Genomic DNA, 12,504 nt, shown 5'->3' on the forward strand with positions numbered 1-12,504 from the left:
TCAAATTTTTCGTAGAATTGAGATTTCGACATTGAAGATTCTGACCTGATTAACGGATCTCAAAACTTTGTTAACGTGATGGTAATTTATAACCTAATTTTGAGGAATGCAGAAGGCGGGACTCTGAAGCGCTTAAGTGGAGCAACTGGACAGTTTATGGTAAAAATGTGGGGTTACTTGAAAAAGATTCATGCAATATGCAGCATATATGAAACTGAAAGAAAATCTTTTGAAACACAGGAGACGAGAGTTGCTAAATTACACATTTCAACTGGGAGGTGGAGGTAAAACAGCCGACCTTACTGCAACCCTAAACCGCAAGCCCACCAAGCTAGTGATGCAAAAACATTTCCCCTCACTTAGAAAAGGCAAGGGGGGCGTTGTGGGGATCGGTGTTACGTCATCATTCGATTTATTATAACATCTTAGCCTTCTGAATCATCACCAAATCAATTCGGCGAGAGCCTAAAGATCCCCAGCTCTCGTTTTCACTAAATGTTTTGTTTGTCTTGACAGAAAAAACTGGAACAGCTTCTTGTTAAGTTCCCGCCTGAAGAAGTGGAGTCCAAACGATGGCAGAAGATCGCTGATGAGCTTGGCAATCGAACTGCCAAACAGGTGACTGACACTACCCACCTGTTTTAGAGCTCTTTTACATTTTTCTACCAATCATTGTTATTTTTAGTAGTAGCGGTATTTGTGTTTTGTTGACTCTTTTTAAAGAAAAACTGCCTTTACTGTAAAAAAAGAGAATCATCCACTTGTTGAAAGGTGAAGCTGCTACAGCTATCTGCAAATGTTTGAGCTCGATTATATCAAGCAGCTGTTCCTCTGCTGGAAAAGATTAATGAATCAGTTTTCCTCCTGAAACATCCCAGGTTGCTAGCAGGGTTCAAAAGTACTTCATCAAACTGACAAAAGCTGGTATCCCTGTGCCTGGAAGAACCCCAAACCTCTGCATGTACACTAAAAAGGTAACTGCTACTCATCTACCAAACCCTTTCACTATACAGGGTACTACTGATCCTCAAAAAAACTAAGGAATTCATTTAGTTGTACTTTTTTGGGTGCCATATCTTTATTTTCTCTCATTTTTCTAATTAACATCTATACATTCCTGTAAATTAGTTTTTTCCCTTGTTAGACCTTTCCTGCTTGTTTTTCACGTGTTTCCTGTTTATATCTGAGCGCAGCACTTCCAGTTCATGACACAATGTTGATGTTTTTAGGAACAAGATCACCAGCATTTCATTCATCCATTGCCAAAGGATGTGAGGGTTTTATATTATTATCTGACACAGATTCTAACTTCTGCTTGTGTTGGTAAATAGAAAAGCAAAGCAGCAAACTGGTAAAAAAAACAAAAAAAAACACTGAGAAGTAAAAACATTTTGTCCATCATTTAACATTATTTTTTTTTATCTTCACATTAGAAATACCTTCTAATGTGTCACTATTTTATGCTGGACTTTTTCTCTGTTGTGGTTATTTCAAGCACTTCCTTCAAACCTGGAGAAATGAAAATCCTTATACAAGGTTTTTAAAAAGCCTTTTTCATTCTTGCCAGAAATTCCAGCCGTAATAAGCTTCATCAGAAAGCTTTTTCCCACACTTTTGAATTAAATCATTCCCTAAACACACAGGTATGTAGAGAGGAGGCCTTAAATTGTTACATTTAATTGAATGGAAATTCTCTTCATTGTGAGGGTTTTATTTGAAAGACGATTCACAATCAGTTCCATCTGTTATGGAGGGAAATTTCTTTGTGGAACGCGAGTCTTTGGTTGTGTCGACCGCACCCTGGGCATTAAAGGTGGTCCCGCTTTGAATTAATTTGAGGAAATACAGCAACTAATCCAATCTAAAATAATCGGTTTTCCACATGAATTTGTGTTCACAACTAAGTAACCAGATCAGTCACTGTTTCTGGTAGGAAATATGTTTCTACATGGCAAGTCATTCACCAGTAGGTGTAGTAGAGTAATAGAAAACGACAAGACCGAACAGACATGGTATGCATGCTGCTGATTCTGTGCAGCTGAATTATTCATTGAAAAGGGCGTGGTCAAAATAACAGGTTCGTAGTTCAATCAGTGTGGCCCTTATGTAAGAAAAAATTATCGGTCCGATAAAGTAAAGCTGGGCCGATTTTAACAACCAGTGTTTATTTGGAGGTTAGCCATGTGGTATTTGTTTTGCCATGTGACAGTGATAAAGATGCAACTGAAGCAGTGTCAGCTGTGTGGGCGGGGTCGAAAGGGTAGAAAAAAATATATAGTATTGGTTATCGGCAATAAACGCAATATCGGCTTTTCATATTGGCCTAAATTTTCATTTCGGTCCTTCCCTAGAAAACAATCAACAATTTGTTAATTGATGAAACCAATGTTGTTCATTTTGGGTCAAGAGGTCTTAAACTGTTTGTCAGCAACCCTCAAACAGTGAATCAAGCCACAGAACACTGTGGAGCACGGCGGCTTAGACATCATGATATGGGATGCTTGTCATTCTATGGTGTTGGGCCAATTGATCACAGATAATTGGTCATGGATCAGTTTAAATACACCATAATACTTATGTTGCCCTATAAACCTTTAGTGTTTCGAATGAAAACTGTGGTTTGTAGCATCTGAGTCTAATTTCTCTGAGTGTTGAATTTGCTGCAACTCGGCACAAGCAATATAGACTGTTCTCTAGTTTGACAAAGATAATTTAAAGCCAAGTCTTGTCTAATAGAGCCGCTTGCATTTAGAGAGGTAACTATAATATTTTAATATCTGGGATTGACTGTATTACAACTTGTTTTCTAAGCTTACAAAAGTAGAACACAGTTCATTCATTTTAAAACATTAGAACTTGCATGTTTTACATAAGATATAATTGTCTCCAGGCCTCCAGTAAGAGACAACATTACCTAAACAAGCATCTGTACCGACCGTCCACCTTCCTGACCTCCTACGAGCCTCCGGTCTACATGGATGATGACGAGGAGCACTCAGGGTATTACAACAGCGTGCAGGACCCCTCTGCTGATGATTCGGTCAGTCAAGAATGTTGTTGCCAGAATGTTTTTCCTGTTTATTTTTCTCCTTGGATGTTTTTGTTTTACACGACTCAGATTTCTGCTTTTCGTTGATGCTGCCTAATTAGTCTAATTTAAAGCTCTTTCCTCCTTGTCCTCTATTTGACGATATGTGTGATTTTTCATGTGAACGGTTTTAAAAGCCGTATGACCTGCTATGACAGGCGTCTTTGCAGGGTCAGTCCTAAATAAAATAACATCAATTTTAGGCGTCGAAAATTCTTAACTGCACCCAGACTTTCCACAGTAGAATGTGTATAACACCTCTACCCATGTCTTAAATTTGTGCATTTGTTCATTTGTTGCTTTTTCCATCAACTTATTTTCTGTAAAATTCACTGACTGTATTCCTTTGTTGTGTGTTTGTGTTCCTGAGTGAGGACTTTTAACTAGGGGTGCACCGAAGGCAGTTTTCTGGCCGATCACCTTTAAAAAGCTTGACCTGCTGATTCCAGTTTTGGCCGATACCATTTTTTTTTTTTATATATATAACCGACACTGCCAGGTGTTATAAGGTCTTATTTTATTGACAAACGACATTGAACAATACCTGTGTAACGATACAAACCTGTTTTAACAGCACATGAGGCAGTGCTCTCAAATATAAATGAAAAGTTTAGAGCATTGCAGTTTCTTTAGTGTTTCAATTTTCACATTTTAAAAGGAAACAAAATGGGAAATTGGGGCCGATCATTCGGTGCATCCTTACTTTTAACATGAATGGGCGTTGACAAAGCTACCAATGCCCTAATGTAGGGCAGCAAATGACCGTCTCAAAAAGATATTTAAAGCTAAACGTTTAGCCTTCCTTCCACCCGAAACAATTTTCCTTTCTAAACTGGTTTATAATTTATTTAGGGATTTTAAATCAAAATGTTCTTGTTGGAGCAGGACTGGGGTTTCCTGCTCTAGGATATTTGGCGATAAGTGAACAAATATCTCGCGCAAGTTCAATATTAACTAATTAATGAATTCATTTAATTATGTATTATTCTAAAAACAAAGTATAATTTTGTACATACAGGTTAGCCCATATTTTGAGAAAATGTTGTGGGAAAAATGAAAAACGTCTATATTTTACTGAACAGGGTTTTTGTGGTTTAGCTCTATAATCAGGAGCGTTTAGCTTCTCCGTGTCACTCTTTATCGCCACCCTTTTCAGTGGAAATGGGATTTTTGAATCATCTACATGTAGAGTGTTTTACTCAATATCTCACACTTCAGTCTGAAGTGTATGACGCAGGTAAAAGAAGCTGTAAGCTTGACTGTGTCTTTCCTCTCCACATCGCTTTTGTCTGCTCCTTTCTGGCTTTCAAACTGCAGACTGGGCTGCCTCGCCTGAACAGGATTTGGGACAATAGACCCATTTGTCCCCTGTCGGCAGGCCTACCTTGTCAGAATTACTCATTCCACCAAAGATATTCTCTGCTTGTAGATTGTAACTGTTGTGCCTCTGTGAAGTTTCCTCTCAAAAGCAGTACTTTTACTCCTGTTATCCAGCGCTGTTCAGTCACATGACCCGGTCATTAAACGGTAGGCAGCCGTCCTCGGCTCTCTTTTCTTGCTGCCCGCCTACCGGCAAAACATCAGGAAGAGTGATCGCTACCTACTCGTATAACCATCAGCTCAGATGGCATATTTACATTCAACTGTGCAATTAAATGCGCTAATAGTTTTTTTTTACTTATTTTTTTCTGTAGTGAATTAGTCCAAATTAACTCGAAAGTCCCATCACTGCTCAAAGATACTAAAACAGTATAGTTTCTCTTGTACTATTCGTACCTTCCGCTTCATCTTGGACCGGGTCGTGGGGGCAGCAGACCCAGTAGAGACACCCAGACGTCCCTCTCCCCAGACACCACCTTCAGCTCCTCCTGGGGGGAGCCCAAGGTGTTCCCACGCCAGCCGAGAGACATAATCCCTCCAGCGTGTCCTGGGCCTCCTACCTGGAACACCTCCAGGGGGAGGCGTCCAGGAGGCATCCAGAATAGATGCCCGAGCCACCTCAACTGATTCCTCTCAATGTGGAGGAGCAGCAGTATTGTTTTGATTAATCTTTATTAAAATTGTATTTAAAAAATGACATGTTGAAAATCATTTATACCGTTTTCAATAATGAACAGAAAAGTCTTTATTGACATTACAGCAATTAAACCCTGCTTATAGTAGCCGAGCAGCTTTTTCCATTTTTCCACTGGTATTTTTATGATTCATCTTTAACGATGAGCTCCGAATCTTTGAGGTTGGAAGGGCTTCTTCCCATCACCCTAATCTTTAACTCCCTCCACAGATTCTCTACTAGATTGAAGCCCAAACTCTGGCTGCGCCACTTCAAATTTTAATATTACTTCCAGTCAGAAGAAGCATGTCTCAAAATGTATGTATGTAAATTTGCCAGGTGTATGAATAATATGGGCTTTTCAGTTCTGCACAATAGTTTTATTTTAATATTCAAGTGCATAACGAAACACTATAAACCTGTCTTACCAGTCAGGTCTTTCAAGGCATTTCTTTCAAACCTGTAGAAATGCACCCCTCACTATACCTTCAGCCTGACCTACTTAAGCTCCTTGTTCCACAAAGAAAGCTAGGAGGCAGCCGGGCCCATGTCCATGGATTAGTCTCCCCAAACTTTCAAGTTCTGCAAACGTCTCTATTTTTACAGAAAGGCTGAACAGAGGCACCACTTTGCATCAAGGATCTGCCTTCTAACATGTTAGATATTCCCTCCATTGGACTGATAGAGTAAATGAGCTCTTATTTGAGAATTGGAACCTCTGGGAAATCCTTTCAATTTTTTCTAGGTTTTGTTGATTTGAAACTAATTAAATAGCTTTAAAGATAATCTAGAAATCCACACCGATCTTTCCTACTCGTTTCTGCATAAATGCATTTTTAATTTTGGGATAATTCATTTATCTCTTCTTAATTTTAACAAATATCACTTAGAAAGGGGTTCAAAGTTCGTTTCCATGCGCATAGAGCCCTTGTATATGCTTCTTTCAGATCTGTTTTAAATTAAGTAAAATTACTGCAGTTATCTTGTGCTTTCTTGCTGTTTCTCCACTTTGACTCCATGCAGTCAGTCAAACATTCAGATCTTCCTCATTTTACCTCCATTCATGGCTGTTTTTGCTGTTGAAAATAAACGAGAGCAGGGACTTTCAGCAAGCTTGCTGTTTGTTTGTTTTTTCCCATTTGAACTGCACACCTACTGATGCCCGGTGTTATCAAAGCTCTGACATTTCTTCTGGCCTTTTGATGGCAGTAACCTTTAAGTAAAACTGGTTCCCCAGGGCCTGCTGGTAACACTGATGGTTTTCTCCCTTCACCCTGTTAAAGAAGTCCCCCAACAGCAGAGAAAAGTCACAGAAGTGTTTCTGGCTTGTGTTCTAATGTTTCTACTTTTGCCAGGTCGTTCTTTATTTCAGCATTTGTTCTTGAGGGAATGCTTTCATGCTAAAGGCTGGTTTGTTGGCATCTTAGTAGAGCTAATGTAAAGCTAAGATCTGTAGGCGTGGCCTATAGTTTATGCAGGAATATAGGTTTGCATTTTGGCTCTTTTTCTTCCTTTCTCTGGAAAAGTGGGGCTTCTTTATGCAAAACATCATCTGTTTTTAACCTGTGGTTTAAATAAAATCAGTGCTTGGCACAACTCTGCTGCCTTAACAATAAAAAGATGTGTTCCTATTTATGTTGCTCATATTCAGCAACAATGCCAACCATCAATACCTGCTGCAGATTGGTCATGAAGATAAAGAAAGGAGAATATGATCGTCATATTGGGTCTCCAGAGTCACCTGGTTTTGTTTGTGCTTCACAAGCTCTGACTCTTCTTTGCTGTTATTTTTGTTTTGTTTGTGTCAACAATCTCAGGATGAGGAAAGTGTGCCTGTGGAGCTGAGGAACTTACCAGAGTACAAAGAGCTTTTACAGCTGAAGAGGTTGAAAAAACAGAAGCTCCAGGAGATTCGAGAGGATAACGCCGGGGTGCGGCACATGGGTTACAAGGTGAAACATTTCTGCACACTAAAGCTATGTGCCAACTTGTGCACACTTCGTTCTGCTGCATACTGTACGCTATGTCTACAGTGTCTGCCAAAATTTTCATACCCCATGAATTTTCCCACCTTTTGTCACATTCCAAACAGAAACGCTCATGTTTTATTAGGATTTTTGGTTGCAGACCAACAGAAATTGCATATGTTGAAGATTAAGGGGAATGAAACATGGTTTTTAACCTCTGAAAACTGCTGCCTGTGTCTGAAGTCCCATTTGAAGCCAAGTAGGGGACGCAGTAAACATATGGAAGAGGTGTGTTGTTCAAATAAGAGCAAATTTAAACTTCTTGACCTGAATGCTAATTTTATGCGTGCCAGAAAACACACCATCCCCACGGTAAAACATAATGGTGGCAGCATCATGCTGTGGGAGAGGGAAGCTGGTCAGTGTTTATGGGTAGATGGATGGAGCTAGATCCAGCACACGCCTGGGAGAAAACAAGTTAGAAGGAGAATACTTGATTATGAGGTTCTACAATGTATTGACTTAAGGGGCTCAATACAAAAGCATGCCACACTTTTAAGATTTTAATTTTTAAGAACAATTTTAAACCATGTATGATTGACCTTCCACTTCGCATCTATGCTACTTTGAAGGTCTATCACGTAAAATCCCTATAAAATGCACTGAAGTCTGATTTTGCAACTTGACAAAATGTTATAAAGTATGAATACTTGAACAGTCTGCAAAAGTTAAAGCTACATTTTTGAAGTAATGAAATAAATATTTTTTTTTCAAGAGTGCAAAAAGCAATAGTAGTAGTTCACTTGTATAAATGTGTGAGGTTATGCAGAGAAAATATGCAGCTCCCAAACCTGTTTGGAGCCCCTTTGATGTCAACTAAAAATAAAATGAACTGCCATAATGTTTATATTTCAATTTCAATAGGAAATTCTAGTTTAACTCTCCAGAATATAGCACCATGTACAGAGTTTCCGTTACACAATAATGGCAATAATACAAAAAGAGGAGCAGTTAAGCTGCATGTTGTGTGTGCATCTAAGTTGGTAAATGAACAAAGACAGACAGCTATAAATACGCAGCATTTATTAGCAACATTGGCTTCTTTCTAGAATGCATGGGGGAAAAACTGTTGTTTTAGTTAGCTGATTAAACTCTATACAGAGTATGGTCTAAAATGCAGAGTAGTTTCTACCTAGAGCAAAGCAGAAAATGAGTTTAGCATCATTGATTTGAATTGTTAGCAGCAAAGGTAGAAGAGAGAGTTTTTCACACCTATTAGAAATGACCACAAGTGTTAAATCAGTTTCACTACTATTACAGAAATAGCACTTTTATGGCTTTTCATCAACTTCATCTTTCTTTTTTAAATGTAAAAGGGAGATGTTTGGGCTCTAGATGAAGGAAAAGAGTAAAAACTCTCTTTGGGTCATAAAGTTGCAGACCTCTGAGCAGTTGTTACTGAGTTCATCCTCACCACCAGACACTGAATGCATTTGTTTTTCCTTTGTCTTGTGCAGTGCGACGTGTGCAGCATGGATCCCATCCAGGGAGTCCGTTGGCACTGTCAGGACTGTCCACCAGAAAGCTCTGTCGACTTCTGCTCCAACTGCTCAGACTGGTGAGACCTTTCCCAGTTAAATCTGAGCCTTTATATGCCAGAGAGTATTCCTGTGCAGGAGATTAAGCACGGAGTAGCAAGAAAAGCTTAATTACCTGGATCGAAGAGCAAATCGACGGGCTCCTTATTTTTTGAAGAACAATGCTCTGAATAAAAAATATACTTTTGTTGAGGAAATCAAAGGTTTTTGGGAAAAAAGTAATTGAAGAGGTACAAAAGTGTCTTCCCTTATGCCTATTTTAATGATATCCTGTCAAATATGGTAAATATTCAAAGAACACAGGCCATACATTGAATATTTAATTTCCCTAAAACTGTCATAGGCAAAAGTGATTACAAAATTATTATTGTATACTTTAAGATATTGAATTTAAATCATGACCTCTGCTTCCCATATTCAAAGCTTAATATCAATATTTATTCTATTACATTATAGTTTTCATTTAATTTTACCTTTAAAGTTTTTTATTATTTTTTTAAATATATAATATATAAAATATTTATTTTTACTGTTTATTTTACCTTTATCTTTTTATTTAAATTTTTTTATTTTTATTGTCTGCATTAAATCCACCACCATTTCAAACATCCTGAAGAACAGAACCCCTGTCAGATTAAATTTGAAAATATTTGCTCTAAAGTGCATTCTAGGTTTGCTGTAGGACAACATTCACAAGTTGCAGAAGAATTATGTCAGCTTTCTTGTATTAATTGAACAGGAAAATGTAAATATCCTAAAAGAAAGCAACATTTGTCTTTTCTATTTAGCTGTTTTTAAATGCAGCATGTTATTTTCTTTGGTTGCTCTGATCGAAGATGTACCAGTGCGCCTTGAATTATCCTTTATTTTTATAATTTCCTTCCAAGCAGCCAGGCTTTCTTGATATAATTTCCTGATGCGATCTCTCTTGATAAGTTTTAAAGTTGTCTAACGTGTCTTTAAATTGTTTTCCTTGAACTTTGGCTAATTTTTGATGCCACGTGATTTATGATATCATCTTTTTTTCTTCCAGCTTATTCAAGACGGAGACCCATAAACCTAGCCACCACTTGGAACCGGTGTATCAACCAGAAACCTTTCTGGACAGGGACTACCGCCTGCCGCAGAGCGCAGGCTACAACTACTTGGACCCTAATTACTTCCCAGCCAACAGATGACAGGGTCCCAGGCGCCCCTAGCTCCAAGCTGTCTCTCTCTCTCTCCACATGTCTTACAGGCCACTCTGTGCATGGCTCCATCTTCTGAACCCGAGATAACAGCTTAGCCCTCCACCAGGCGTACAGTTGACCAGGAAGGTGGGAGTAGAGCAGACCTCAGCTCTAAAGCTGGTGGAGTGTGCCCAGCAACACCTCAGCCACCTTATTCAGAAACTGTATGTTTAAAAATAAGAAAAGCAGAAGGCACACAACATTCCTGAGCTCCACAACTCCAGTCGGGCTGTCTCCGTTTCCAGTTTTCTCCTCCATGCTGCTTTCAAACTGGAAAATTGATTATTGGTCCGGTGAAGCACCATCTAATGGAGACAGCAACCGTGTCATACTATCAGCAGAAACACTTAGGTTGTTTTCTGCGCGCATGTGGTCTCCACATTCCCCAAGAATGAAGAATACTTTAAGAAAAGGATAAAAACTTTGAGCATTCGTCTGAGTGTTTTTAGACTGTTGGGATTTCTGCAGACCTCACTGTGTTTCATCATGAACTCATCCCTTCCACGGCTCTAAACCCTTTCACCTTCCCAACCCACACCTTCATCCGTTTCCTTTTGCTCTCTCCGCTAAAACACGTCTAACTAGGAAACACTACAGCACAGAGAGCTATTTCTTTTCTTTCGTTGAAGGCGGGCAAATGAGAACGTGTTGAAAAACACACAGAGCAGTGTTTTTGTCTTCTTTTATTTCCTCCTCCCTCATCGTGTGCCGTTGTTGATCATGTTGCGTGTTCAAGTTTATGGTGAAAAGTGAAAAGTAGCCACCGCTAGTTGCTGTGTGCCATTAAAAATAAACACAAACAAAAAAGATGGGGTTATCTTTCCCTTCAGGCAGAGGGAGAAACCCTGAAAGCCGACCACATTTTCTCCATCACTGTTATCAACTCCCCTCATTATGCCTCTACATCTCTAATTTTGCCACCCACATTAAAAGGTCCATTTAAAAAGATTGTATTTTTATTAATCTATTTAAAACATGAATAATTGAGGTAGTGGTTGGTGCCTCGGCAGTGGAGCGACCCACAGAGTTTTATATACATAGATTTTGTTGTGCTTGAATAGACACCATTTTGTATGGTTTTTGTCTTCTTTCCTTCACCACCTTTGCCCTGCTTCAGTATCTGTGTATAACAGTCTGTTCTTATGTAAAAAAAATAATAATGTAAAAAAAATGCTAGAGGAGAACAGTGGAAATAAAAAAGTATGTGAAAAACGTTCCTACATCTGTGCCTTTTCTTTTATTGCACAAGGTTTGGCATTCAGCCTGAGAAATTGGGGAAACAAGAGCCTAAATTAAATATTTGTGGTCATTGTCAGCAAACACAAGAAACTGATCAAATTTGGCCTTTTATTTAGTCAAACTGTTAAACATAGCAGTAAAGGCTTCAATTTGTTTGTGAAATTGTTCTGTAGCACTAAATCACTAACTAGTGACATGTTTATATGCATTAAAATGACTACAAAGTTGTTAGCTTACAATTTTGCAACAGTACAAAGTCAAATTGTATGTCTTTAGCTTTTGTTGTGACCATGTTGTTTTCAGATTATAATGCAGAGTAAGATGCATATTAATTCATTGCAGATATCTTTGTTAGGTGAAATGATTACTTGTTTTTTTTTTTTTAGCTCTGGTAGAACGTGATCAGCCAAGTTATTTCAGGGCAGTCCGCACAGATGAAGCTTAGCAATACTCCACCTGTAATCCTGCTATTAATCTAACATACAGGCTCACCTCAATAAATTAGAATATCAATCTTAATTTATTTTCATAATTTACTTCAAATTTAGCAGATCCATTACATGGTTTTTCATGTTGCTGGTGCACTGTTTTCTGTCATGCTTCTTCCTTCCACTAAATTTTCCATAAGTAGGATTGGATACAGCACTCTTGTGAACAGCCAGCTTCTTTAGTAATGACCTTTTTGAGGCTTACCCTGCTTGTAGACTTTTAAAAGACTTGATTAATGCAACTTGTTTCCAGGGATGTCATATACAAATAAAGGTAAGACCATACACAATTTTTTATTTTAATTAAAAAAAGATTATTTAAATAATAAAATCTGTCTTTATATAAAACAATATATTGTCTTTCTTGCTAGCGTATTATTGAACAGTATGGAATTGACTGAAAGCTTTTAATATAACTTGATTAGCTCACCGGTGTATGGTACTGAAGGCTCTGTGGCGCAATGGATAGCGCATTGGACTTCTAGACAGTGAGTGGTAATTCAAAGGTTGTGGGTTCGAGTCCCACCAGAGTCGTAGTATTATGGATTTCTCAAGCAGTAAAGCTGTTCTCACGGTGCATCTACATGACGAAAAATTAAACTACTTATGAGCTCGTCATTCACTGTATAATCTGGTGTGTTTTTAATAACTGAAATAGCACAATTTTTCTTCAGGACAAAGCCATTGCTTTTTTATTTTAGAAAAAAAAAGTATTAATAAGGCATGAAATGTTTTACTGCAGAAGCATGTTAAAACCCAACAGCATTTCTATTATTGTCAAAAGCTTTGCGTATGACTCTAAGTAGAAAGTATAGTTATAGAGACTATTCCTGATCATATAT

At 38.3% G+C, this 12,504-nt stretch overlaps 1 protein-coding gene and 1 non-coding gene across 6 annotated transcripts in view; both read left to right on the forward strand.

Annotated features, from left to right (window-relative positions):
- Nucleotides 1–11,151, forward strand: part of zzz3 (zinc finger, ZZ-type containing 3) — a 43,652-nt gene extending 32,501 nt beyond the window's left edge. For all 5 annotated transcript variants that reach the window (XM_047369148.1, XM_047369153.1, XM_047369150.1 and 2 more), the window contains 6 exons: nucleotides 517–618; nucleotides 879–974; nucleotides 2,891–3,040; nucleotides 6,959–7,093; nucleotides 8,626–8,726; nucleotides 9,740–11,151. In XM_047369148.1, coding sequence (XP_047225104.1) covers nucleotides 517–618; nucleotides 879–974; nucleotides 2,891–3,040; nucleotides 6,959–7,093; nucleotides 8,626–8,726; nucleotides 9,740–9,884 — 729 coding nt within the window. In that variant the 3' untranslated portion in view covers nucleotides 9,885–11,151. The remainder of the gene's footprint in view (nucleotides 1–516; nucleotides 619–878; nucleotides 975–2,890; nucleotides 3,041–6,958; nucleotides 7,094–8,625; nucleotides 8,727–9,739) is intronic.
- Nucleotides 11,152–12,109: 958 nt separating this feature from the next.
- trnar-ucu lies at nucleotides 12,110–12,196 on the forward strand. Its single transcript is given in 2 exon segments — nucleotides 12,110–12,146; nucleotides 12,161–12,196. It is a non-coding gene; the product is annotated as a tRNA-Arg (tRNA).
- Nucleotides 12,197–12,504: the final 308 nt, after the last annotated feature.

Source organism: Girardinichthys multiradiatus, chromosome 6 (assembly GCF_021462225.1).
Source record: "Girardinichthys multiradiatus isolate DD_20200921_A chromosome 6, DD_fGirMul_XY1, whole genome shotgun sequence".
NCBI classification, from domain to species: Eukaryota; Metazoa; Chordata; class Actinopteri; order Cyprinodontiformes; family Goodeidae; genus Girardinichthys; species Girardinichthys multiradiatus.